The sequence below is a fragment of the Piliocolobus tephrosceles genome, chromosome 7 (genome assembly GCF_002776525.5).
Source record: "Piliocolobus tephrosceles isolate RC106 chromosome 7, ASM277652v3, whole genome shotgun sequence".
NCBI classification, from domain to species: domain Eukaryota; kingdom Metazoa; phylum Chordata; class Mammalia; order Primates; family Cercopithecidae; genus Piliocolobus; species Piliocolobus tephrosceles.
The window spans coordinates 46,767,778-46,795,744 of NC_045440.1; the positions used below are offsets into that span (position 1 = coordinate 46,767,778).

Genomic DNA, 27,967 nt, shown 5'->3' on the forward strand with positions numbered 1-27,967 from the left:
TGAGATAGGGATACAACTTCATTCTTTTGGATGTGGATACCCAGTTGTCTCAACACTCTTTGTTGAAAAATTTGTTCTTTGTCCTTGAATTGTCTTGGCACTTTTTTGTTTTAATTGAAAATCAGTTGACCATAAAAGTAAAGGTTTGTTTCCGGCCTATGAATTCTATTCCACTGATCTCCATGTCTCCCTTTATTTTAGTACCATCCTGTTTTAATTACTGTAACTTGGCAGTGTCGAAATTAGAAGTGTGAGTTTCTAACTTGTTTTCTGTTTTGAGATTTTTTAAACTGTTTTGGGTTTTTTGCATTCCCATATGAATAATAGCAGCTTGTCAATTTCTGCAGAAAGCCATCTGGGATTTTGATTGGGTTGAATATATAGACAAATTGGAGAATATTATCATCTTACCAATATTATTTCCTGTGAGCATGGGTTGTCTTTTTCATTTATTTAGATGTTCTTCAATTTATAGCTATGTTTTACAGTTTTCAGTGAAAAAGTCCTGTACTACTTTGGTTAAATTTATTCCTAGGAGTTTTATTCTTTTTGATGCTATTTTGAATGCAGTTCTACTGGCACATGCTACTGCGCCTGGCTAATACTTTTTGTTAATTTTTTGGTAGAGATGGAGTCTCACTGTGTTGCCTAGGCTGATTTCACATTCCTAGGCTCAAGAGATGCTTCTGTTTTGGCCTCCCAAAGCTCTGGGATTGTAGGCATGAGCCAACCGCACCCAGCTCAATTGTTTTTTTAAAATATTGAGATTGTATCCTGCAACTTTGCTGAACTAATTTATTGGTTCTAATAGTTGTTTGGGTTTTCTGGGGTGTGGATTCCTTAGGATTTCCAATGTACAAGATCATGCAGCTAGGCATGGTGGCTCACACCAGTAATCCCAGCACTTTGGGAGGCTGAGGCAGGTGGATCACTTGAGCGTAGGAGTTCGAGACCAACCTGGGCAACCTGGTGAAACTTAGTCTCTACAAAAAACACAAAAATTAGCAGGATGTGGTGGCTCATGCCTGTGGTCCCAGCTACTCTGGAGGCTGAGGAAAGAGGATTGCTTGAGCCGAGGAGGTAGAAGCTTCAGTGAGCCATAATCGTGCTACTGCACTCCAGCCTGGGCAACAGAGTGAGAGTCTCTCTCCCCCCGCCCCCCCTCAAAATAGAATCTTGCTCTGTCACCCAGGCTGGAGTGCAGTGGCACCATCTCAGCTCACTGCAACCTCTGCCTCCTGGGTTCAAGTGATTCTTCTGCCTCAGCCTCCTGAGTAGTTGGGTTAGAGGCATGTGCCACCATGCCTGGTTAATTTTTGTATTTTTAGTAGAGACGGGCTTTCACCATATTGGCCGGGCTGGTGTCAAACTCCTGACCTTGTGATCCGCCTACCTCGGCCTCCAAAGTTCTGGGATTACAGGTGTGAGCCACCGCACCTGGCCAACCATGTCTCTTAAAAAAAAAAAAAAAAAAAGGAAAGAAAACAAACAAAATACCATGCTGTCTGTCAGTAGACATAATTTTACTACTTCCAATTTAGACATCTTTTATTTCTTCTCCTTGCCATGGCTAGAACCTCCAGTCAAATATTGAATGTAAATGGGAAGAGTTGACATCCTTTCTTGTTATTTCTTTTAGGGATAAAGCATCCAATATTTGACTATTCTGTATAATGTTAGCTGTGGGTTCTTTGTATATACGTTTTTATCAGGTTGAGGAAATAACCTTCTATCGCTAGTTTGTTGAGAGTTTGTACCGTTGAATAGTTGTTGGCCTTTGTCAGTTGCTTTTCCTACATCTAATTGAGGCAATCCTGTGGTTTTTATCCTTTATTTTGTTAATATAACATATGACATTGATTGAATTTTGAATATTACATCAACTTTGTATTCCTGGGAAAAATATCTATTGGTTATAGTGTATAATTCTTTGTATATGTTGCTGGATTCAGTTTGCTAGTATTTTATTCAGGATTTTTGCATCTATATTCATAAACAGTTTTGCTCTGTGCTTCCTTGTTATGTTTTGGTTTTATCAGGGTAATACTGGTTTCATGGTGTGAATTAGGAAGTATTCCCTCTTCTGTATTTTGGAAGAGTTTCTGAAGGATAGATACTGTTTCTTAAAATGTTATAAATCACCATTGTAGCCCTCTGAGCTTCTGCTTTTCTTTGTAGGAAGTTTTAAAGTTACTGATTCAGTCTCTTTATTTGTTATAGCTCTCTGATCAGTTGTTTATTTCTGAGTCAGTTTTGCTAGTTTGTCTTTCTAGGAATTTGTTCATTTTATTTTAGTTATTTAATTTGTTGGTATGTAGTTCATATTATTTCCTTATAATGTTCTCTGTAATCTTTTGGGTTTCTCCAAAATTGGTAGTGCTTCCTCACTTTCTTTTATTCCTGAGTTTTGTAGTTTGAATCTTCTCTTCCCTGCCCCTAAACCTCCTAGGTCAGCCTAGCTTGTCAATTTTGCTGATCTTTTCAAGGAGCTAACTTTTAGTTTTTTTGTTGTTGTTGTTATGTTCTTTGTTGTTTTTCTATTCTCTGTGTCATTTATTTCTGCCAGATGGAAGTTTAAGTTATTGACTAAAGATCTTTCTTCTTTTTAAATATAGTCATTTACAGCTACAGATTTCTCAGTGAGTACTGCTTTAGCTGCATCTATAGGTTTTGGTGTATTTTGTTGTCATTCCTTTTAAAGTTATCTTCTAATTTTCTCATGATTTCTTTTTTTGATCTCTTGGCTGTTTAGGAGTGTGTTTAATGTTCGCATACTTGTGAATTTTCATTTTATTTTTATTGTAAGGTTTAAATTTCGTTCTATTATTGTCTAAGAACGGTATTACTGTAGTATTACTATGATTTCACTCCTTTTAAATTTATCGAAGCTTGAGTTATGGCCTAACATATGGTCTGTTGTGGAGAATGTTTCATGTTTACATTAGAAGAATGTATATTCTGCTGTTACTTGGGGTAGGGGGTTGTCTTCATGGTTTCTGTCAAGAATGCAGTTGTTGCGATTATTGAGGATCCTTTGTATATGATGAGTCATTTTCTTTAACTACTTTCATAGTTTTTTCTGTTTTTCACCAGTTGACGTGGTATGTTTAGGGTGGATCTCTTTAGGTCTTATGCAGTTTGGAGTTTAAAATTTTAAGCTTCTTGGTTGCATAATGTTTCATCAAATTGAGGAAGCATTTTGGGCTTTGTTTCCTCAAATATTCTTTCTACCTCTCTCTCCCCTTCCTTCCGAGACTCTTCTTATGCATATATTTGTGTGTCTGATGGTGTCCCACAGGTCTCTGAGGCTCTGTTCGTTTTTCTTTATGCTCTTTTTTTCTTGTTTCTCAGCTGGGATAATCTCATTTGTCTGATTTAAAGTTTGTGAATTCCTTTTTTTTTTTGCCAGGCCAAATTTTGATTTCAGGTGAATTCTTCATTTCAGTTACTGTAGTTTTCAACTCCTGAATTTGTATTTGGTTCTGTCTTTTTATAATTTCTGTGTTTTTCTGGATATTCTGTATTTGGTGAGGCATTTTTATACTTTTCTTCACTTTTTGGATATAGTTTATGTCTTTGAATATGTTTATAGTAAGTGATTTAAAGTCATTGTCTAGTGAGTCCAACTTCTGGCTCCTCTCAGGGACATTTTCTCTTGACTGCATTTTTTCCTTTTCATGCTCTCCTGTTTCTTCATGTGTGTTATAATTTTTTTTTTTTTTTGAGACAGTCTCACCATGATGCCCAGGCTGGAGTGCAGTGACGTGATCTCAGTTCACTGCAACCTCTGCCTTCCGGGTTCAAGCGATTCTCCTGCCTCAGTCTCCTGAGTAGCTGGGATTACAGGCCTGCACCACCACGCTGGGCTAATTCTTGTATTTTTTTTTTTCTTTTCTTTTTTGAGACGGAGTCTTGCTCTGTTGCTCAGGCTGGAGTGCAATGGCACGATCTCAGTTCACTGCAACTTCCGCCTCCTGGGTTCAAGCGATTCTCCTGCCTCAGACTCCTGAGTAGCTGGGATTACAGGCATGTGCCACCACACCTGGCTGATTTTTGTATTTTTAGTAGAGACAGGCTCTCACGATGTTGGCCAGGCTCGTCTCCAACTCCTGGTCTCGAGTGATACACCCGCCTTGCCAGCCTCCGAAAGGGCTGGGATTATAGGCATGAGCCACCTCGCCTGGCCTATAATTTTTGCTTGAAAACTGGACGTTTTAAATAGTGTGATGTGACGACCCTGGGTATTAAATTCTCCCATCCCCTCCCCAGGGTTTCTGTTTGTTATTGGTGCTAAAATTTTGTCTAATGATTTTACTAGATTGTAAAGTTCGTATTGCCTGTTGTGTGTAGCTAATGAAGATGTTTTGTGTTTCGTTTACTTGTCTGTGGATTATTGGATAGAGACTACCTTAAATGCTTTGAGCCAGTAAGTCTGTCATCTTTTATGGAGGGACTCTGTTGAGACATATGCTTTGGCAGTTTGTAATGCCAGTTTAACCTTCATTTCCTCCTTGTGCAGAGCCTTGAGATGATCTAGAGTTCAGAGGTTAGGGCCTTTTCAGCTTTTTCCTGGGCATGCGCATAGTGATGCAGGGTTTTTTGCTCCTTAGTTCAGCTAAAATCCAGATTCCTATCTCATGATCAGGCAAAATTATGCACGCGGCCACATTGAAAGGTGAGGAGAGCAGTATTTATGAAAAGAAAGCTCTCAGTGGAAGAAAGGGGGTCCTGCAAACAGGCTCCCACCTCACAGATTGAATACCAGGCCACCCCACATGAGCTGAAGAGACCAGGCTCCTCCCTGCCCCCACCCATTGCCATAAGACGTGAATTCCCGTTGGCTCTACCCCATTCTCCCAGTTTGCAGGTTGGGCCTTAGTCTGAGCCACTCCACATTGATTTATTTCCCTTACTGTGCTTGTGTTAAGGGATGGAGTTTTTCACCATGGGCATGTTTAGGCAAGCCCCAGTGCACAATGACATGGGTGGCATTTGGCTGTCTCCTGTCCCTATCATAATTAATATTATGTTTTCCTAGCGAATTGATCCTCTTATCATTATGCATTCTCTCTCTTTCTAGTAATTACCTTTGCTCTCAAGTCTACTCTATTAGATGTTAATACAGTTATTCCTGCTTTTTTGATCAATGTTTGCCTGGTATAATTTTTTCCATTCTTTTATTTTCAGCCTCCCTATAATGTCGAATTTGAACTTAGCTTCTTCGAAACAGCATATGATTGGTTTATGATCTTGGCTCACTGCCACCTCTGCCTCCCAGGCTCAAACTGTCCTCCCACTTCAGCTTCCCGAGTAGCTGGGACCACAGGTGCGCACCACTATACCCAGATAATGTTTGTACTTTTGGTAGAGACGAGGTTTCACCATGTTGCTGAGACTAGTCTCGAACTTGTGAGCTGAAGTGATTCACCCACCTCAGCCTCCCAAAGTGCTGGGATTACAGGCTTGAGCTACCTCGCCCAGCCTGTTTAAGATAATTAATGATATTGTTAGTGCTCAAGTCAGCCATCTTATTTTTACACCTCTGAGCTCTGTCTTGTTTCTTTTTTGCCTTCTTGGGGTTACTTAAACAAGTTCAGGGTTCCATCTGTTTTTTTTTTTTTGGACACAGAGTCTCGCACTGTCGCCCAGGCTGGAGTGCAGTGGCACGACCTTGGCTCACTGCAAGCTCCACCTCCTGAGTCCACGCCATTCTCCTGCCTCAGCCTCCCGAGTAGCTGGGACTACAGGTGCCCGCCACCACATCTGGCTAATTTTTTGTATTTTTAGTAGAGATGGGGTTTCACCATGTTAGCCAGGATGGTCTGGATCTCCTGACTTTATGATCCACCCGCCTTGGCCTCCCAAAGTACTGGAATTACAGGCATGAGCCACTGCACCTTGCCAGGATTCCACTGTTACTCCTTTTTTTTTTTTTTTTTTTTTTTTTGAGACACAGTCTCTCTCTATTACCCAGGCTGGAGTTCAGTGGCACAGTCATAGCTCACCGCAGCCTTGACCTCCTGGGCTGAAGCAATCCTCCCACCTTAGCCTCCTAAGTAGTTGGGACCAGAGGCACATGCTACCACACCTGGCTGATTTTTGTAATTTTTGTAGAAAGAGGGTTCTGCCATGTTGCCCAGGCTGGTCTTGAATTCCTGGGCTCAAGCAATCTGCCAGCCTCAGCCTCCCAACATTCTGGGATAATAGGTGTGAGCCACTGTGCCTGACCTATTCCTTTTTTTTTGAGATGGAGTCTCGCTCTGTCGTCCAGGCTGGAGTGCAGTGGTGCAACCTCGGCTCTCTGCAAGCTCCGCCTCCCAGGTTCACGCCATTCTCCTGCCTCAGCCTCCCAAGTAGCTGGGACTACAGGTGCCTGCCACCACGCCCGGCTAATTTTTTGTATTTTTAGTACAGACAGGGTTTCACTGTGTTAGCCAGAATGATCTCGATCTGGCCTTGTGATCCCCCCGCCTCGGCCTCCCAAAGTGCTAGGATTACAGATGTGAGCCATCGCACCTGCCCCCCCCCTTTTTTTTTTTTTGAGATGGAGTCTCTCTCTGTTTCCCAGGCTGGAGTACAGTGGCACGATCCCAGCTCACTGCAACTTCTGCCTCCCGGGTTCAAGCAATTCTCCTGTCTCAGCCTCCCAAGTAGCTGGATTACAGGCGCCCGCCACCATGCCCAGCTAATTTTTGTATTTTTAGTAGAGATGGGGTTTCACCATGTGGGTCAGGCTGGTCTCAAACTCCTGACCTCAAGTGATCTGCCCGCCTTGGCCTCCCAAAGTGCTGGGATGGCGTCTCACTCTGTCACCCAGGCTGGAGTCCAGTTGCGCGATCTTGGCTCACTGCAACCTCCGCCTCCTGGGTTCAAGCAATTTTCTGTCTCAGCCTCCTGTGGGATTACAGGCGCCGCCACCACACCCAGCTAATTTTTGTATTTTTAGTAGAGATGGGGTTTCACCACCTTGGCCAGGCTGGCCTTGAACTCCTGACCCTGTGATCCACCTACCTCAGCCTCCCAAAGTGCTGGGATTACAGGCATGAGCCACTGCGCCGGGCCGCCTCAGAATTTTAAGGCCTTGCTCTGCTGTCTTCTAACATCCATTTTGTTTTAAATGACCCAACTTAATTAAAATATAAGTGGGGATGGGATTGGAGCTGGGGATATTCAAGGCCCACAGATGTATTTGGGAAAAGTAGGTTAAAACTTATTTCAATACTATTACATAAAAATCCTGTTGCATCATATGGATAATGATCAGACAATGTCATGGGTTGAAGTGGATGGAGGGAGAAAAAAGTATGGGTGTGTGGAAGAAATAGGATGTAGAGAAAGGGAAGAAAGCATATCGAGTAGTTAGGTTGTTTTCACATGTCTTCGTTTACTCTTAAATTTATAGTTAAGTATCATTGCCTTTTCACATGATTTCATTTAAAATGCTCATTTGCTTCTAACTACTGCTCATACTTTTTGGAAACGAGCAATCCTCTGTTATATAGGTGTTTAATGTTTCCATGTAACCAGCAGGGGGAGCACGTACTCATGTTCTTTTGGAACAGGGACTCAAGCCAGAGAAATAGATTTCACTATGTGCCAATTAGAACAGTTTTTTTTTTCCTTTGAGACCGAGTCTCGCTCTTTTGCCCAGGGTGGAGTGCAGTGGGGCTGTCTCGGCCCACTGCAAGCCCCACCTCCCGGGTTCACGCCATTCTCTTGCCTCAGCCTCTTTAGTAGCTGGGACTACAAGGCGCCCGCCGCTATGCCAGGCTAACTTTTTGTATTTTTAGTAGAGATGGGGTCGATCTCCTGACCTCATGATCCGCCCGCCTTGGCCTCCCAAAGTGCTGGGATTACGGGCGTGAGCCACCGCGCCCGTCCTAACAGTTTTAAACAATTGTTCTCATTACTAATCATAGAAGTAATACACAGGGATTGTGGAGTTGCTAGAAAATAAAGACTATAATAGAAAATATCCCCCATAGGCCGGGCACAGTGGCTCACGCCTGTAATCCCAGCACTTGGGGAGACCCAGGCGAGTGGATCACGAGGTCAGGAGATTGAGACCATCCTGGCTAACACGGTGAAACCCCATCTCTACTAAAAATACAAAAAATTAGCCGGGCGTGGTGGTGGGCACCTGTAGTCCCAGCTACTCGGGAGGCTGAGGCAGGAGAATGGCGTGAAACCGGGAGGGGGAGCTTGCAGTGAGCCTAGATTGTGCCACTACTCTCCGGCCTGGGCGAGATAGCGAGACTCAGTCTCAAAAAAAAAAAAAGAAAGAAAAGAAAATATCCCCCATAAACCTATAAAACCTATAATCAGCAAAACATAAGCATTTTGATAATATAAGCATTTGGATCTGTTTCCTGCACATGTTTTTATACAAATGCTTATATATATTTAAAAATTTATACATCATTATTTTAAAATTTAGTGTCATTAGTTTTACATGGATGTGTTATTTGAAAAATAGGTAAGAATAATATTTTCCATTCTGATAAAATCAAAAGCAGAGTATGCATTCTTATGTGTAAATAAGATTTCCATTGGCTTTGCGTATATTTTTGTTTTAGTTTCCGTTCTTACAATGAGTAGAACCTCTATATAAATAAAAATATTTTTATTATTTTAAATAAAAGGAGCAGAATACAACACTATTTAACAGTTATAACTGGAAGATAATGTCTAATCAGAAGACTCAAATAGGGTAGGAAAACATTAAAATAGTTATGTCAGGTTGGTAGCTGGGTGCCCCATACATAATTTTGTATTTAGTAAATATTTTTGGAATGTGAACGAATAGTGAGACCTTGATGACTTTTTTCTATGTATTTACTTTTTAAAATTTTCTGTGTGTGTGTGTTTTTGTTGTTGTTGTTGTTGTTTTTTGAGACTGGAACTTGTTTCTGTTGCCCCGGCTGGAGTACAGTGGCATGATCGCAGCTCACTGCAGCCTGGGTCTCCTGTGCTCAAGCAGTCATTCTGCCTCAGCACCCTGAGTAGCTGGAACTACAGGAACACACCACCATGCCTGGCGAATTTTTTATTTCTTTTTTGGGCAGATGGACTTTTGCCGTGTTCCCCAGGCTAGTCTCAAACTCTGGGGCTCGAGTGATCTGCCTGCCTTGGCCTCCCAAAGTGCTGGGGTTACAGGCCTGAGCCACCATGCCTTGCCTGTTGTAATGTTAAGAGAATAAATAAAGAAGATGTAATTTCTGTAAATATTTAGACACACATGAATAATTTCTTTGAAAGTTACCTGTCCGGTTTGTTTATATTCTGCACTTGTTAAATGCTATGACCAAGGAAAAGCAGTATACAATATTGTCTGTCCAAATGCTAGTTTATTTACGGAAAAAAGCGAACCTTACTTTGTGCCTGAGTTTTGTGTGTACTTTTACCAAGATCTTGAAAATATTTCTCTTTGTACATTACTCTGTAAGACCTTCCTTATTTCAAACCAGTTTATTGAATTTCATGTTCAGTTCTGTCATTTACACATTAATAAAATGTAGGTAACAAATATACTTGTACAGCTATAATGTAGAGAAATACAGTAACCAAGGGGAAACAGAATAAAAAAACTAAAGAAAAAAATAACCAAAGAGAAAACAATTTTGATGGGAAGGCTAGTAAAGAATTTGCAATGGTTAGAAAAATAAAATATTCAAGTGGGTAACTCTATGTATAAGGCTGCTGGAGAAGGGAGTGAGCAAGCTAGATGGTGTCAAAGTGAGGGACAGATTTTTATGGTGTTTAGTGTTAAGAGGCTTGAACATGATTGAATGGTGGACTTAGTGATGGAACTGGTTAAAGTGGAGGGGATTGGAATCCTGATTGCTGTGTCTCATGATCAGCACCCTGTTGTTCTGTTCAGGATTTCCTTTTTATTGCTTCAAACCACTGGAATGTAAGGCATTATGAGTTTCTTCCTCAGCCCTTTTTTTTCCCTCAAGACAGAGTTGCACTCTTGTTTCCTAGGCTGGAGAGCAATGGCACAGTCTTGGCTCACCGCAGCCTCCACCTCTCGTGTTGAAGTGTTTCTCCTGCCTCAGCCTCCCAAGTAGCTGGGATTACAGGCGTGCACCACCACACCTGACTAATTTTGTATTTTTAGTAGAGACGAGGTTTCTCTATGTTGGTTGGGCTGGTCTCGAACTCCTGACCTCAGGTGATCCGCCCGACTCAGCCTCCTAGAGTGCTGGGATTACAGTGCCTGGCCAGGCTTTTTTTTTTTTTTTTTTTAAACTTACCAAAGTTTGTGATATTTTTACTGTTTTACCCAACATTTTATACTCCAATAAAGAAATTTCAGGCGTGCACAGAGAAGCTGTGGTTTTGAATTAGATCCTGAGGATCTAGATTTTGTGTTTAATTTACCTGTTACAGATTGAATTCTTTTTTTTTTTTTTTTTTTGAGACGGAGTCTCGCTCTGTCGCCCAGGCTGGAGTGCAGTGGTACGATCTCAGCTCAGTGCAAGCCTTGCCTTCTGGGTTCCTGCCATTCTCCTGCCTCAGCCTCCCAAGTGTTTGGGACTACAGGTGCCCGCCACCGCACCTGGCTAATTTTTTTTTTTTTTTTTTTTTGTATTTTTAGTAGAGACAGAGTTTCACCATGTTAGCCAGGATGGTCTCGATCTCCTGACCTCGTGATCTGCCCACCTCGGCCTCCCAGAGTGTTGGATTTACAGGCGTGAGCCACTGTGCCCGGCCTACAGATTGAATTCTAATCCAACATGCTTAACAGTGGTCTCAAACATTTATGGAATAAGAATCAGCAGAGATGGTTGTCAAAATACAGATTCCTGAGCCTTACCTCTCTCAAAATTCTGACTTGTGATTTTGGTACCTAGGTATCTGTAAATGCATCTCTGATTCTGATGTACCTGTTCCCTGGATTGCATTTTTTAAAAATTGTGAGAGAGAGATATATATATACATACACACACACACATACATATATATGTAAATAAATAAACATATATACACACACACACATGCTGTGAAATGTACTGTTTTAACCATTTTTAGGTGTGTAGTCCTATGGTATTAAATACATTCACATTTGCTATAGATTGAATGTTTCTCTCTCTCCAGTATTCAGATGTTGAAACCTACTTCCCTATGTGATGATATTTAGAGTTGGGGCCTTTGGGAAGAGATTAGGTCATGAGGGTACCCTTGTGAATGAGATTAGTGCCCTTAAAAAAAAAAAAAAGTTCCCAGAGACTCTTCTTCCTTCTGTCCCATGCGGATGTAGTGAGAAGAACCAGGAAACCATCTATGAACCAGGAAGCAGACTCTCACCAGACACTGATTGTGCTGGTGCCTTAATCTTGAACTTTTACAGCCTCTAGAACTATGAGAAATTTCTTTTGTTTCTGTGCTACTCTGTTTATAGTATTTTGTTATAGCTCCCAGAACAAACTAAGATAGCATTGTTTTTCAGCCATCACCACCATCCATCTTCAGAATGTTTTCAATCATCAGAATGGAAATTCTGTACTCGTTAAACTGTGACTCCTCATTCTTCCTCCCCACCCCCTAGCAACCATTCTACTTTCTGTCTTTGTGAATTTGTCTCATAATATGGGTCAATTCTAATTGACCTCATATAATGTTTGCCCTTTTATGCCTGCCTTATTTTTACTGAGAATGTTTTCAAGATTCAACCATGTTGTAACATGTATTAGAAATTCATTCCTTTTTAAGGCTGAATTAATATTTCATTATTTATATGTTCCACATTTTGTTCATGTATTCATTCATTGATGGACATTTGTGTTCTTTCCACCTTTTGGCTATTGTGAATATTGCTGCTATGAACATTTGTATACAAGTATCTGTTTGAGGTGTTTTTTTTTTTTTGAGACGGAGTCTCACTATGTCACCCAGGCTGGAGTGCAGTGGTACGATCTCAGTGCAAGCCCTGCCTCCCAGGTTCATGCCATTCTCCTGCCTCGGTCTCCCGAGTAGCTGGGACTACAGGCTCCCACCACCACGCCAGGCTAATTTTTTGTATTTTTAGTAGAGAAGGGGTTTAACCATGTTAGCCAGGATGGTCTTGGTCTCCTGACCTCATGATCCGCCCGTCTCAGCCTCCCAAAGTGCTGGGATTACAGGCGTGAGCCCTGCACCCAGCCCTGTTTGAGTTTTGGGTATATACTGAGCAGTGGCATTGCTAGATCATGGTGGTTTAACTATTTTGTTTTATTTTATTTTAGAGACAGAGTCTTGCTCTGTTGTCCAGGCTTCAGAGCTGTGGCCTGATTATAGCTTAGTGCAGCCTCAAACTCCTGGGCTCAGGCAGTTGTCCTGCTTCACCCTCCTGAGTAGCTGTGACCACAGATGAACATTCCCACCCCTGCTAATTTATTTTTTGTAGGGACTCGCTATGTTTCCCAGGCTGGTCTTGAACTCCTGGGCTCAAGTAGTCCTCCTGCCTTGGTCTCCTAAAGTGCTGGGATTACAGATGTGAGCCATTGTGCCCTACCCTGTGTTTAACCTTTTTTTTTTTTTTTTTTTTTTTGAGATAGAGTCTCAGCCTGCCACCCAGGCTGGAGTGCAAGTGGCTCGAACTTGGCTCACTGCAACCTCTGCCTCCTGGGTTCAAGCAGTTCTCCTGCCTCAGCCTCCCAAGTAGCTGGGACTACAGGTGCATGCCACCACGCTCGGCTAATTTTTTGCATTTTTAGTAGAGATGAGTTTTCACCATGTTGGTCAGGCTGGGCTTGAACTCCTGACCTCGTGATTCGCCCGCCTTGGCCTCCCAAAGTGCTGTGATTACAGGCATGAGCCACCTTGCTCAGCTGTGTTTAACTTTTTTGGCTCTACCAAATAATTTTTAACATCTGCAACATTTTACTTTTCTACCAGCAATGCACAAAAGTTATAATTGCTACACATCCTTGGCAATGCTTGTTATTTTCTTTCTTTTCTTTTTTTTCTTTTTTTAAATAGTAGCTGTTCTGATGGGTAAAGTGGCATATCATTGTAGTTTTTTGCTTTTTGTTTTTGGAGATAGGATCTCACTCTGCCACCGAGGCTGGAATGCAGTGGCGTAATCAGTGATGCAGCCTTGACCTCCCAGGCTCAAGTGATCCTCCCACCCCAGCCTCTTGAATAGCTGGGACTATAGGCACATGCCACCACATCCAGCTATTTTTTTTTTTTTTTTCCAAAGACGGGATCTTGCTCTGTCACCCAGGCTGGAATGTAGTGGTGCAGTCATGGCTCACTGCAGCCTTGACTTCCTGGGCTCAAGCAATCCTCCCACCACAGCCTCCCAAGTAGCTGGAACTACAGGCATGTGCCACCATGCCTGACTAATTCTAAAAAATAAAAAAATAAAAAAAAAATTCTGTAGATATGGGGTCTCACGATGTTGCTTAGGCTGCTGACTAATTTTTCATAAGGACGGTAATCATATTTGTGGGGGCTCTGGTTCCTGTTTTAGTCACCTCCAAAGGCCTCACCTCTCTCTCTTTTTTTTTTTTTTTGAGACAGAGTCTTGCTCTGTCGCCAGGCTGCTGGAGTGCAGTGACAGGATCTCGGCTCATTGCAACCTCTGCCTCCCGGGTTCAAGCAATTCTCCTGCCTCACCCTCCTGAGTAGCTAGGACTGCAGGTGCATGCCACCACACCCAGCTAATTTTTGTATTTTTAGTGGAGATGGGGTTTCACCATGTTAGCCAGGATGGTCTCGATCTCTTGAACTTGTGTTCCGCCCGCCTCTCTCTCCCAAAGTGTTGTGATTACAGGCGTGAGCCATTGTTCCCGGCCAGGCCTCATCTCTTAATAGCATTGCATTGGGGATTAGGTTGTCAACATATGAATTTTAGGAGACAGCAGGGTTCAGACCATAGCACTAGTTAAGGAAGTTTTAATGGTGTATTTTAATTTTAATTTATTCTTATTGCTTACACTACAATGATATTGATGTGGAGATGTATTTCTGATTAGGTGATCAAGTTATAATTGTTAACCTCAATTTAATTCCCAACACAAACCTAAAATTTTCCTTAAAATGCAAATTAAAAATATTATGAAATGAAGATATGTCTGTTGCAGACATTTGTTTTAAAAAAGGAAAAATGGGCAAAAAAGCCTAGAGAATATGTTAGTGTTATCATTACAATTTCCAGCCTAGCAAATACAAACTCCTTGGTTTATGTTCTTTTTTAAAATTCAGTAAAGTTTTCTGGAATTGTGGTTTTTACTGTCTGTCCCATTCCTTTGATTTGCTTCTTCAGGAATTCCTGTTACCTTTATGTTGGATCCCAAAAGAGACTTAATCATACTATTTCTCTTGAATACTTTTTCTCTTTCTTCATTGGAGCTGGATTGTGGAACTTTTAAATTTCCTTTTTTTTTTTTCTTAGACAAGTTTGCGTGAGGAATAAAATTTACAAAAAAATCGTTTTTCACCTGTTTCTCTCTTTGTTGAATTATACTGATTTTTTAACAGCATTAGTAAGTAAATAATATAAACTGTGTAGTTACAGCATACAGTTTGATAACTTTTGAGATCCACACATCTCCATGAAACTGTCACTACAAATAGTTTAGCGAATATAGCAATCATGTCCCAAAGTTTTTGTTTGCCGCTTTGTAATTCCTATTTCTCTCTCTTTTCCTTGCATTCCTAGCCTATCATGAACCTGCTTTCTATTATTACTGGTTTGTTTGCAGTTTCTAGAATTGTATGTAAATGGATTTTTATGGTCTGGTTTCTTTTGTTCAGTGTTATTTTGAAATCCAATTATGTTATTGCATGTTTCAGTACTTCATTCTTTTTTTTTTTTTTTTTTTCCGAGATGGAGTTTCACTCTTATTGCCCAGGCTGGAGTGCAGTGGCATGATCTTGGCTCACTGCAACCTCTGCCTCCGGGGTTCAAGCGATTCTCCTGCCTCAGTAGCTGGGATTACAGGTGCCTGCCACCACACCTAGCTAATTTTTTTTTTTTTTTGTATTTTTAGTAGAGACAGGGTTGGTCTTGAACTCCTGACCTCAGGCAATCCACTCACCTCGGCCTCCCAAAGTGCTGGGATTGTGGCGTGAGCCACCATGCCCAGCCGTTATTCCTTTTTTATTGCTCACTACGATTGCATTGTATGGATATATCACAAGTTTTAAAATCCATCCATTTGTTGACGGGTATATTAGCTATCTATTGCAGTATAACAGATTATCCAAAAACTTAGTGGCATGAAACAATATGCATTTATTATCTAACAGTTTTTTGGCCAGGGATTTGGGAGTGGCTTATTTGGGTGACTGGCTTAGGGTTTTTCATGAGATTGCTGTCAAGATGCTGGATGCTTTGAAGTCATTTGAAGGCTTCGCTGACATATCCAATTCAAAGATAGTTAACTTCTATGGCTGTGGGCTAGAGGCTTCAGCCTCTGATCTTCTGACCAAGGATCCTCTTTGCAGGGATGCTTGAGTCTTTTTTTGTTGTTGTTGACACGGAGTCTCACTGTGCTGCCCAGATTGGAGTGCAATGGTGCTATCTCGGCTCACTGTAATTTTTGCCTCCCGGGTTCAAGCGATTCTCCTGGCTCAGCCTCCCGAGTAGCTGGGATTACAGGCTCCTACCACCACCCCCGGCTAATTTTTGTATTTGTAGTAGGGATGGGGTTTTACCATGTTGGCCAAGCTGGTTTCAAACTCCTGACCTCAAGTGATCTGCCCGCCTCAGCCTCCCAAAGTGCTAGGATTGCAGGCATGAGCCACCATGCCCAACCATGTTCTTATGACATGGAATCTGGTAACCACTAAAACAAGTGATCCAAGAGCAGCATGGACAAAGAGGAAGTTGCAATGCCTCTTTTTTTTTTTTTTTTTTTTTTTGAGACAGAGTCTTGCTGTGTTGTCCAGGCTGGAGTGCAGTGGCGTGATCTCGACTCACTGCAACTTCTGTCTCCCAAGTTCAAGTGATTCTCGTGCCTCAGCCTCCCAAGTAGCTGAGATTACAGTTGTGCACCACCACACCCAGGTGATTTTGTATTTTGTAGAGATGAGATTTTGGCCTGTTGACCAGTCTGGCCTCTAACTCCAGGCCTCAAGTGATCTGGCCACCCTGGTCTCCCAAAGTGTTGGAATTACAGGCATGAGCCACTGCGCCTGCTGGAAGCCTCAATTCCTATTATGACCTGCTCTCAGAAGTCACACATTGTCACTTTCCTCATGATATTATTTACTAGAAATAAGTCACAACATCCAGCCCTCACTCAAAGAGTAAAGAATTAGTTTTTTTCTTTCAAAGGCTGGTTTTGAGGGGAGCAATGTTAAAGAATTTGTTGTCATATTTTAAAGCTACTGCAATGGACTTTGGGGTTGTTTTTAGCTTTTGGCTATTACAAATAAAAATGCTTTTAAAAATATATGTAAAAATCTGTGTAGACATAGTTTTATTTCTTTGCGTAAATAAGAGTAAAACGGCTAGTTTGTAAGATAGTGTTATGTTTAAATTTTTACTACTTTTACACTGAAGATTTAAGATATCTGTAATACCGATTTGTTCTTGGATTCCTTCTGGTTTAGTCCTTTTAAAATTTTATTCTACTTAAGTTTTGTCATCTCATTTCTGAGTTTTTATTCTGAATGTTTTATCTTGTTTTAAAATTGTAGTTTACCATTTTATCTGTGTGTCTTTTATGTACTTTTTTTTTTTTTTTTTTTTTGTATGTTGGGATGTTATTCTCCTTAGTTTTTCCCTAATAATAATTTTATGGGATTTAGCTTGTATACCTTCCTGTTGCTTATTTTTATGTCTCTGTCTTCTGAAATGATAGAAGGAGGCAGGATTCAGGATAGCTTTTCTTTTCTTTTTTTTTTTTTTAAGGACGTGGACTCTCACTGGTTGCCCAAGTTGAAGTGCAGTGGTGCAATCATAGCTCACTGCAGCCTCAAACTCCTGGGCTCAAGTGATCCTCCTGGTTCAGCCTCCTGAGTAGCTGGAACTGCAGTCATGTGCCACCATGCCCAGCTCACTAAAAAGTTTTTTTTTTTTTTTAAGAAATGGGGTCTTGCTGTGTTGCCCAGGTTGGTCTTGAACCCCTGGGCTCATGGAATCCTCCTGCCTTGGCCTCCCAAAGTATTGGGATTACAGGTGTGAGCCATGGCACCCGGCTCAGCATAGCTTTTATACCTTGTGTTGTTTTCATATGGCTTGTAAAAATTTGGCCACGTGTGTATTTGGTCTTGTAGATTCTCCCTGACTCTGCTCATCTGGACCTTTTCTGTGTCTCTGCCACCCCTGTGCTGCTGAGTAGATTCCATTCCCAGCACTTTCTCAGTGAGGGGTCCAGAAGGGAGTCCAGGGTGACCAGTTTTGGGTGGCCCAGGCTGCTCCCATCTCTTCACATCTTCTTACCGTAGAGCCCCTGCTCTCACCTAGTTTCAGTCGCTATTCTCAGATCTGTCACCTGCTCTGCTTCCTAGTGAGCACTGATGTCTAAGTTCTCAGGGCCTCCTTGGCTCTCTTACTTTCCTTGGCTTCTTTCCTCTCAGATACTGATACCATGCCGGACTTTGGAGGGTTGGTGGTTTGTCTTTACCCACTTGTGTTTTGGAGTTTGCTGATTAATTGTGTTTCTATGTTTTTGGCTTTGCTGTCCAGTTGCTATTTATGTAAAGATTTAGAGACATTCAAAAACTATGCCTTTACTAATGACACTTCTGGGTTTTCAGATTGTAAATTGTTAACTTAATGTCTATTTAATGAAGTTGATATTTTTTTTTGTTTTGCTTTTTCTTTTAATAATCATCTCCACAGAGAAAAAGGAGTTGGGATATAGAATGCCCATCCTTTCCAGGAGAAGGACCACTGCAGGTCAGAAGAGCAGGTCTCAGGACAGCAGGGGCAGCTGCCTCTCTCTCTGAAGCATGGCTCAGGTGTGGAGAAGGGTTTCAGGACACTTCTGGGACTCCGGTAAAGTATCTGTAGAATTGTTTTCCCTGGATGCCAAAGAGGAAATCCTGAGTGTTCAGAACATTGTAATTACATTTCATTGTAATTGCCTTTCTTATTCTTTCAGGACACTGTAATTGGTACATTCCTTTTCTTCCCTTTCATTCCTTTAATAATTGTGGCAAGTTAGTATTCACCTTTTTTTTTCTTTTGGAGACAAAGTCTCACTTTGTTGCCCACGCTGGCACAGTCATAGCTCAGGGCATCCTTGAACCCTTGAACTCCTGGGCTCAGGCTATCTTGCCTCAGCCTGTCAAATAGCTGGGACCATGCCTGGCTAATTTTTTCCTTTTTTTTTTTTTTTTGAGACAGAGTCTCACTTTGTCACCCGGGCTAGAGTTCGGTGGGGCTATGTTGGCTCACAGCAACCTCCGCCTCCCAGGTTCAAGCTATTCTCTTGCCTCAGCCTCTCAAGTAGCTGGGATTACAGGTACGTGCCACCATACTCAGCTGATTTTTTTAGTTTTAGTAGACACCGGGTTTCACCATATTGGCCAGGCTGGTTTGGAACTCCTGACCTCAGGTAATCCACCCGCCTTGGCCTCCAGAGTGCTGGGATTACAGGCGTGAGCCACTGTGCCCGGTCGCCTGGCTAATTTTTAAACAACTTTCTGTAGAGACAGGGTCTTGCTGTGTTGCCTAGGCTGGTCTCTAACCCCTGGCTGCAAGTCATCCTCCTGCCTCCGCCTCCCAGAGAGTTGGGATTACAGGTGTGAGCCCCCATGCCCAGCTCACACCTGTACCTCTTTAAGACATGCAGAACCTTTCTACTTCTTTGTTTGTAAATGAAGGATATTTACTAAGAATGTTCTCAGAAGATGAAACGATTGAGCATACCACTCTTCACAAGAAATGCATGTTTACTCTGGAGGCATACTCTGGAGATATTGCAGGTTTAGTTCAGGACCAGCACAATAAAGTGAATATCGCAATAAAGTGATCACATGAATTCTCTGATTTCCCAGTATATATAAAAGTTATATTTATATTATACTGTAGTCTGTTAAGTGTGCAATAGTATTATGTCTAAAAAAGCAATGTATATACCTTAATTTAACAATATTTTATTGCTAAAAAAATGCTAACAATCATAGGAGCCTTCAGCAAGGTGTAATCTTTTTGCTGGGAGAGTCTTACTTTGATGCTGATGGCTGCTGACTGATCAGGTTGTTCGTGGTTGAAGGTTGGGGTGGCTGTGACAGTTTCCTAAAATAAGATAAAAGTGAAGTTTACCACATCTATTTACTATTCCTTTCATGAAAGATTACTGAGTAGCATGTGATGCTGATAACATTTGACCTGTAATAGAACTTCTTTCAAAATTGGACTCAATCCTTCCAAAGCCTGACACTGCTTTATCAACTAAGTTTATAGGATATTCTAAATTCCTTGTTATCACTTCAACAATGTTCACAGCATTTTCACCAGGAGTAGATTTTATCTCCAGAAACTACTTTATTTGTTCATCCGTAAAAAGTAACTCTTCATCCATTCAACTCTTAGAAGATTGCAGCAATTCAGTCATATCTTCAGGTTCCACTTCTAATTCTAGTTCTCTTGCTGTTTCTATCACATCAGTTTTTCTGCTGAAGTCTTAAACTCCTGAGTCATACATAAGGGTTGGAATCAACTTCTTCCAAACTCCTGTTAATGCTGATATTTTGACCTTCTGTCATTAATCACGAATGTTCTTAATGGCACATAGAATGGTGAATATTTTCCTGAAAGTTTTCAATTTACTTTGCCCAGATCCATCAGAGGGGTCACTGTCTGTGGCAGCTACAGCCATATGACATGTATATCTGAAATAATAAGACCTGAAAGTCAGAATCACCCCTTGGTCCATAGGTTGCAGAATGGAAGTGGTGTTAGCAGGCATGAAAACAATGTTTATCTCCTTGCGCTTCTCAATCAGAGCTCTTGGGTGACCAGGTGCATTGTCAATCAGCAGTAATAGTTTGAAAGAAATCTTTTTTTTTTTTCTGAGCAGGTCTCAACAGTGGACTTAAAGTATTACAGTAAAGAATGCTGTAAAGAGATGTGCTGTCATCCAGGCTTTGTTGTTACATTTATAGAGCACAGGCAGAGTAGATTTATCATACGGGCACTAGGATTTTCAGAATGATACATGAGCATTGGCTTCAACTTAATGTTACCAGCTGCGTTAGCCCCTAATGTGAGTATCAGTCTGTTCTTTGAAGCTTTATTGCCAAGCATTGACTTCTCTCTGGCTACGAAAGTCTTAAATGGCCTCATCTTCTAATATAAGGCTCTTCTATCTCTATTGAAAATCTATTATTTAGCGTAGCTACCTTCATCAGTGATCTTAACTAGGTCTTCTAGATCACTTGCTGCGTTACCTTGTACTTTTATGTTACGGAGATGATTTGTTCATGAACCACCCTCTGCTAGCTCCAGACTTTTCTTCTCCAGCTTCACCTCTCTCAGCCTTCGTAAAATTGAAGAGAGTTAGGACCTTGCCCAGAGTTCTCCTCTGGCTTAAAGAAATGTTATAGCTGGTTCAATTTTCTATACAGATTGCTAAAACTCTGTATTAGCAATAGTGCTGTTTTACTTTCTTATCATGTGTGTATTCACTGGAGTAGCACTGTCAGTTTCATTCAAGAACTTTCCTTTGCATTCACAACTGGCTTAACAATTTGGTTCAAGAGGTCTAAATATTAGCCTATCTTAGTTTTTGCCATGCCTTCCTACCTAAGCTTAATCATTTCCAGCTTTTCTTTTCTTTTCTTTTTTTTTTTTTTTTTGAGACGGCGTCTCTCTCTGTCACTATGGGTGGTGCAATCTTGGCTCACAGCAACCTCTGCCTCCCAGGTTCAAGTAATTCTCCTGCCTCAGCCTCCCGAGTAGCTGGGATTACAGGTGCCTGCCACCACGCCCAGCTAATTTTTGTATTTTTAGTAGCGACGGGTTTCATCATGTTGGTCAGGCTCGTCTTGAATACCTCACCTTAGGTGATTTACTCGCTTCGGCCTCCCAAAGTGCTGGGATTACAGGCGTGAGCCACTGCGCCTGGCCATTTCCAACTTTTGATTTAAGGTGTGAAACATTCAGCTCTTCCTTTGTTTGAGCACTTTGAGGCCATTGTAAGGTTAATTGACTTAATTTTAATATTGTTGTGTTGCAGAGAATAGGAGGCCTAAGGAGAAGGCAAGAGATGGAGGAGCAGCTGGTTGGTGGAGCAGTCAGAACACACACAGCATTTATTAATTTTGCTCTCTTATATTGGTTTTGACTGTGGCATCCCAAATCAGTTACAGTAGTAATACCAGAGATCACTGATCACAGACCATCATAGCAGATTTAATAATAATGATAAAGTTTGAAATCTTGGGATCATTATCAAAATATGACACAGAGCCACAAGTTTATAGGTGAGCAGATGCTGTTGGAAAAATGGCACACAGAATTGGTTGACACAGGATTGCCAGAAATTTTCAATTTGTAAAAAATGCTTTATCTGTGAAGCACAATAAAACAAGATATGCCTGTATATTCAGAATCTTTTGGCAATGAGATGTTCTGGATAGTTTTTGTGTGTTTGTGTAACTTACAGAGGAATGCTATTACAAACTCAAGATAATTTGGGTATGAGTAGTAATGAGTACCTCATAGGCAGTCGGAGTCATATGAGTGAGCAGATATTACACTGAATGTTAATGTGAAACGTTTTGGTCAGTCAGATCTCTTTAGATTGTGGAAAAATACAACAAATTTATAAATATATAAGGAGTACATGCTTTGAGAATACTGAAATTGGTGAATTGGTAAAGGAAATCAGAGAAGAATATGTTAAGGAGAGTATAGTTTAAGATTTTGAATATTTTATAAAAGTTTTTTTTTGCATTTGTCACATAAATTCCATGATTATTATTTTGCCTGCAGTCATTAACAGCTGAAGAGAAGACGATTACAGAAAAACACCTTGAATTATCCCCTAGACCCAAGCAAGGTAACTATTTTGTTGATTTCTTGACAGAGAAGATATAAGACTAATAAATCCTTCTGTGATTATTTTAAAAATTTGCTTTTTTAAAAAAGTTACATGGTTTGGAGAGACTATATTCATAGTTAAAAAACATCAAGACAAGGTAAAAAGATATTTTTGAGAACTCTGTCATCGCTGTCACTGTCTACCCCATTTCTCCTGCCCGCCTAACTAACATTTTTTTGTGTGTCCTTGCTGAGTTCTTTTTTTTTTTGAGACAGAGTCTCGCTCTGTCGCCCAGGCTGGAGTGCAGTGGTGCGACCTCGGCTCACTGCAAGCTCCACCTCCCAGGTTCACGCCATTCTCCTGCCCCAGCCTCCTGAGTAGTTGGGACTACAGGTGCCCGCCACTGTGCCCGACTAATTTTTTTGTGTGTTTTTAGTAGAGATGGGGTTTCACCGTGTTAGCCAGGGTGGTCTTGATCTCCTGACCTCATGTCCTGCCTGCCACGCCTGTGCTGGGATTACAGGCGTGAGCCACTGTGCTTGGCCCCTGAGTTCATTTTTGTCACAGAGCGCAGTAGGTTAGCTCAGTGCTCATAGCTCCAGGGTTTTGTGTGTGTTTTTTTTTTTTTTAAATCAGATTTGGGAAGGAAATGTGACCTATGCCAAAAGAACTATACTGCTTCAGGCTCTGAAATTCTTTCTTGATGAATTAGGGAACTTTCAATAAGTAGTAGAAAACTGTTCAAACACTAGAGTATTTGGATAAATGAGGTTGAATTTGTCTCCTGCAGCAGGACATCCAGAGGGCTAAATTCTTTCTGAATTCTGTAGCCTGAGTGTGGGATTGGTTCTCATGGTCGGTAGGTGGTGGCTAAATTCTCCAGGCTGAATTCTTGGAAGAGTGTAGGTGCCGAGGATTTTCGCCAAGTCAGTTTTGCCTTTCTTTTGGGAAGGAATGCCCTTCCCAGTACCTCTACCTTTGACTAGAACCTGTTACAAAGGGTCACCTCCACTAAAGATACTTTAGTGAAATTAAGGATTTTTAGATAGGTATGTTGCTGCTAAAGAAAACTGGGGTTATTAGTAATGAAGAGGGGGTGAGTGGATATTAGGTAGGCCACTGGTTCTGCCGCCATAGGCAGTCAGCCCTGCTGTGGGTGTGTAGGAAGAGTGAGGGCTTGTGACTTCCGGGATCTTGCTGTGTCCTAGCTCTATAATCTTTGAAAACTAAGGTAAACATTCGCAGTCTCAGTTTTGTATCTGGAGAATGGGTATAATCTTTGAGTTATTATGAATATTAAGTGAGCTAAAAATAGTAGATTAAATGCCTAAAGGTGCTTCAGTAGGTGCTTGATTGATGACAGCAGTTGCTCATATGTCAGTGGCATAACTTTCTGTGACATTCTAAACCATGTTATTATTTCAGTGACATGCATTCTTTTCTATGCAAATGAAAAATAAAATTTGCCAAAAATGTTTCTTTAAAATTTATAAAATGTTGTATTATGAAATAAACTGTACACATCTTTTAAATACTATAATCTTCTGATGGAATTGCAGAAGCTGTTGTCAGAGGCAAGCCTCTGACTCTGACCTTAGACACACATTACAAAAGCATGTTCCCCGACTCTGCTTCCCAGCTGTCATAAAAATACTGCCTCCTCACCCAAAATGTAGTATAGAATTTTTATCCTGGAATTTTTGTTAATAGGATGTCTTAAACTAATACTTCAGTATTAGTTTAAATGAACCAGTTTAAATGAACCTGTTAAATTAGAACCAGTTCTATGAAATTCCTTGAGTCTCTTTTTCTATCAATCTCCACTACAAATAGCAAGCCTTTATTAAGTTATTAATAATGATTTTTTGCCTTAACAAGCTGCATGTGTTATAAATAAAGTAACTATACATTCATACAAGCTCTTCTAACCTTTCAGAATATATTGATCATTCTGTAGAGTAGAAAGTACACCAGAGTATGGGTCAAATAAGTAGTGGCATGGGAAAATCATCCAAAAATATATTTTTGTTATGAAATACAAAGTAACAACTTATTTAATGTTTCTTTTTCAAAGTTGAATTTACTTATACATGTTTAAAATCTCCAGAAGAGATTCAAGCCGTATCTCTTTAAAGAAAAATACTTCCCCCCCGACATATTATAAAGGTTTAGAAACCAAAATTAACTTCATCTTTGAATATTATAGCAATTGGCACTAATGAGAAAAGGAAAAAACTAAAATTAGCTGGCTAATAAAAAATTACTTATTATTATTATTTCTTGACCTGCCTGTTTCCCCACTGGACCACTACCTTCTTAAGGGCAGACCCCATCTGTTGCTCATCTTTATATCACTGCTGAACTAGTTTCCAAAGGCTATATTACAGCCTTTGGAAGTACCACAAACTGGGTGGCTTAATCAGCAGAAACTAACTGTCTCACAGTTCTGTAGGCTAGTCTCCAAAATGAAGCTGTTGGCAGGGTTGGTTCCTTCTGAGGGCTGTGGGGGAAGAATCTGTTCTAGACCTCTCTCCTTGGCTTATAGATGACTGCCTTCTTCCTCTGTCTCTTCCCCAGGTCTCTTCACATTGTTTTCTCTGTGCATGTCTGTCTGTGTGTCCAGATTTCCCCTTATAAGGATTTCAGTCATCTTGGATTAGGGCCCACCCTAATGACCTTACTTGAATTTGATTACCTCTATGAAGACCCTGTCTCCAAATAAAGTCACATTCTGAGGTACAGAAGGTTAGGACTTCAACATATGAATTTTGGGGGCGGGGGGGGCGCGGGGACACAGTTTAGGTCATAACACCGGGTGCCAGGACAGTGCCTAGCCCACAGTGGGCACCCAGAAATGTTCAGTCTGGCTAATATTTATCCTACGGTTCCATTGGAATGAGCCTTGATATCAAGGACACCCTCTTTTCAGCAAGTAAAATGAGTTACTAATAAATTTCTGATAGTGGTTTTAACTGTCTAGTTGTGCGGTCAGGTGCCTATAATTCAAGGATTTATAAATCTAGAGTCCTGGTCTTGTTTTGAATGACATAACTAATGATTATCCTGTCTTTTAAATTAGATGGTACATAAGCATCAGACAGTTACATATTTTCTTAGATACTCACACTAAACTAATCGTGAAAACAACTGCAGGTCTCTCTGACTTGGGAGCCACGCATAATGGTTAAGAACATGGACTCAGAAGCTAAAGTGCCTGGGTGTGCCTCTCAGGCATCACAGCTGCTGGCTGAAAAAAGACATTACATTTGGGAAGTGCTTTTCAATGAATGACTCATAACATAGGAACTGTACGAATAAAGCTGGTAAATTCACCTAAACATAAAGGGAAAAATAGCAAGGCCAAAATTACATATATATGTCTCGTATTGTATAGGACAGGAAGATCACTTGAGCCCAGGAGTTTGAGACTGCAGTGTGCTGTGATCATGCCTGTGTACAGCTGCTGCAGTCCATCCTGGGTGACATAGCAAGACCACATCTCTTATAAAAAATTACACGTACATAAACAAAATTTAAAATTCAGAAAAACCAGGGAAAATATTGTGACTCATGTCACAGACCAAGGCTGATCTTTCTCATAAAGAACCGTCAGAACTTAATCTAGGGGAAAAAAGATAACTATTGCAAAAATAATGGTTATGGAGAGACTACTTTCAAAAAAGGAAATATAAATGATTTTCAAATGTATGAAAAGATGCTCAGCCTCAAGGCAGTGAGGTCAGTTTTTTCTGATCAGATCGTCCAAAATCTTAGTATATATCTTTCTGTTTGTTCTTTTATGTTCTTTTGAAGTCTAAAAATGTATAGTTTGGTTTTACATGTCTCTTAAGTATCGGGGAACCCACCCGCAATATTTCAACGTAGGTTCTTTCTATTTTCGCTAAGTGTTGGCCAGCTGAGAAATAAAGAGAAAGAGTACAAAGAGAGGAATTTTACTGCTGGGCCTCCAGGGGTGACATCACATATTGGTAGGACTGTGATGCCCACCTGAACAGCAAAACCAGCAGGTTTTTATTAAGGACTTCAAAAGGGGAGTGGGTATACGAACAGGGAGTAGGTCACAAAGATCACATGCTTCAAAGGGCAAAAAGAAGAACAAAGATCACATGCTTCTGAGGACAATAAAGATCACAAGGCAAAGGGCAAGGCAAAGATCACAAGGCAAAGGGCGAAATCAAAAACTCCTGAGAAGGATCTATATTCAGCTGTGCACGTATTGTCTTGATAAACATCTTAAACAACAGAAAACGGGGTTTGAGAGCAGAGAACCCATCTGACCTCAAATTCACCAGGATGGGTTTTTTTCCCCACCCTATTATGCCTGAGGGTACTGCAGGAGACCAGTCCTTATCTCAGCCGCACAGGAGAGACACTCCCAGAGAGGCCGTTTATAGACCTCCCCCCAGGAATGCATTCCTTCCCCAGGGTATTAATTATTAATATTCCTTCCTGGGAAAAGAATTTAGTGATATCTTCCCTACTTGCATGTCCGTTTATAGGCTCTCTGCAAGAAGAAAAATATGGCTCTATTCTGCCCGACCCCACAGGCCATCAGACCTTATGGTTGTCTTCCCTTGTTCCCTGAAAATCGCTGTTCTCTTTTTTTTCAGGGTGCACTGATTTCATATTGTTCAAACACATGTGTTTTACAATCAATTTGTACAGTTTAACACAATAGTGGTCCTGAGGTGAGGTACATTCTCACCTTGCGAAGATAACAGGATTGAGAGATTAAAGACAGGCATAAGAAATTATAAAAGTATTATTTGGGAAGTGATAAATGTCTATATTAGAATGAAATCTTCACAATTTATCTTCAGAGATTGAAGTACAGAAATTGTAAAAGTATTACTTTGGAAACTGATATATGTCCATATTAAAATGAAATCTTCACAATTTATGTTCCTCTGCCATGGTTCCAGCTGGTCCCTCCATTCGGGGTCCCTGACTTCCCGCAACACTTAAGTTTCTTGTAGGTATTTTATTGTTTTTTCTACTGCTTTAAATTTGATTTCATATCACAGTTTGTACCTTGCCACCTTTATTGGACTTTCTTATTAATGGTAGTAATTTTTCAGTTGGTTTCTTGACTTTTCCATGAATTCATTTTATAATTTGCAAATAGTGATAACCTCCTTTTCTTTTCTTTTTTTTTTTTGAGATGATGTCTCACTCTGTCACCCAGGCTAGAGTGCAGTGGCGCGATCTCTGCTCACTGCGACTTCCACCTCCTGGGTTCAAGCAGTTCTCTGCCTCAGTCTCCAGAGTAGCTGGAATTATAGGCCCCCACAACCACGCCTGGCTAATTTTTTGTATTTTTAGTAGAGATGGGGTTTCACCATCTTGACCAGCCTGGTGTTGAGCTTCTGACCTCGTGATCCACCTGCCTCAGCTTCCCGAAGTCTGGGATTACAAGTGTGAGCCACCGCTCCCGGCCGATAATTTGCTTCTTGACTTATTTTTCAAATGCACTATAATGATAGAGATCAATAATGTCTCTTGCAAGTACTCAGTTTATTAGCTTTTTAGATAGATATAGATTCTTAGGATATTCTGAATAGTTTATTTTTCCTTTTATAACATGACCAATAGGCCGCTTCAGTAATTCTAGATGTTTGTGGCACAAAGTAGTAAGCGTTCAGTAAATGTTGACTATTCCATGTTTTTTGCCTTTGTAAATACTGTTTTTTCAGACATCATCTTGTTAGTGAATCCTCTTTTCCTGATCAATGCAAAGTGGAATATTCAGTTTTTTTGTGCCACCACTATTCCATGACATACGTCTGGTATAGTGTTAGTTTTTTTCATGATTAGTGTTTCCTTCCAGACCATACATGTTCCTTGTGGGAAGGAGTTTTCTTTTCTTTTCTTTTCCTTTCTTTTTTAGAGATGGGATCTTACTCTGTCACTCAGGATGGAGTGCCGTGGTGCAGTCATAGCTCACTGCAGCCTCAAACATTTGCTCTTAAACTCGTCCTCCTGCTTCAGACTTCCAAGTAGCTGGGACTACAGGC

General features: G+C 40.8%; 1 protein-coding gene across 6 annotated transcripts in view; it reads left to right on the plus strand.

Annotated features, from left to right (window-relative positions):
* Positions 1 to 27,967, plus strand: part of LOC113219520 (DNA repair-scaffolding protein) — a 457,358-nt gene that overhangs the window by 8,473 nt on the left and 420,918 nt on the right. For 4 of the 6 annotated variants that reach the window (XM_026456189.1, XM_026456192.1, XM_031935860.1 and 1 more), the window contains exons 2-3: positions 17,783 to 17,938; positions 21,884 to 21,950. In XM_026456189.1, coding sequence (XP_026311974.1) covers positions 17,783 to 17,938; positions 21,884 to 21,950 — 223 coding nt within the window. The remainder of the gene's footprint in view (positions 1 to 17,782; positions 17,939 to 21,883; positions 21,951 to 27,967) is intronic. The other 2 variants (XM_026456190.2, XM_026456191.2) reach the window with 1 other exon arrangement.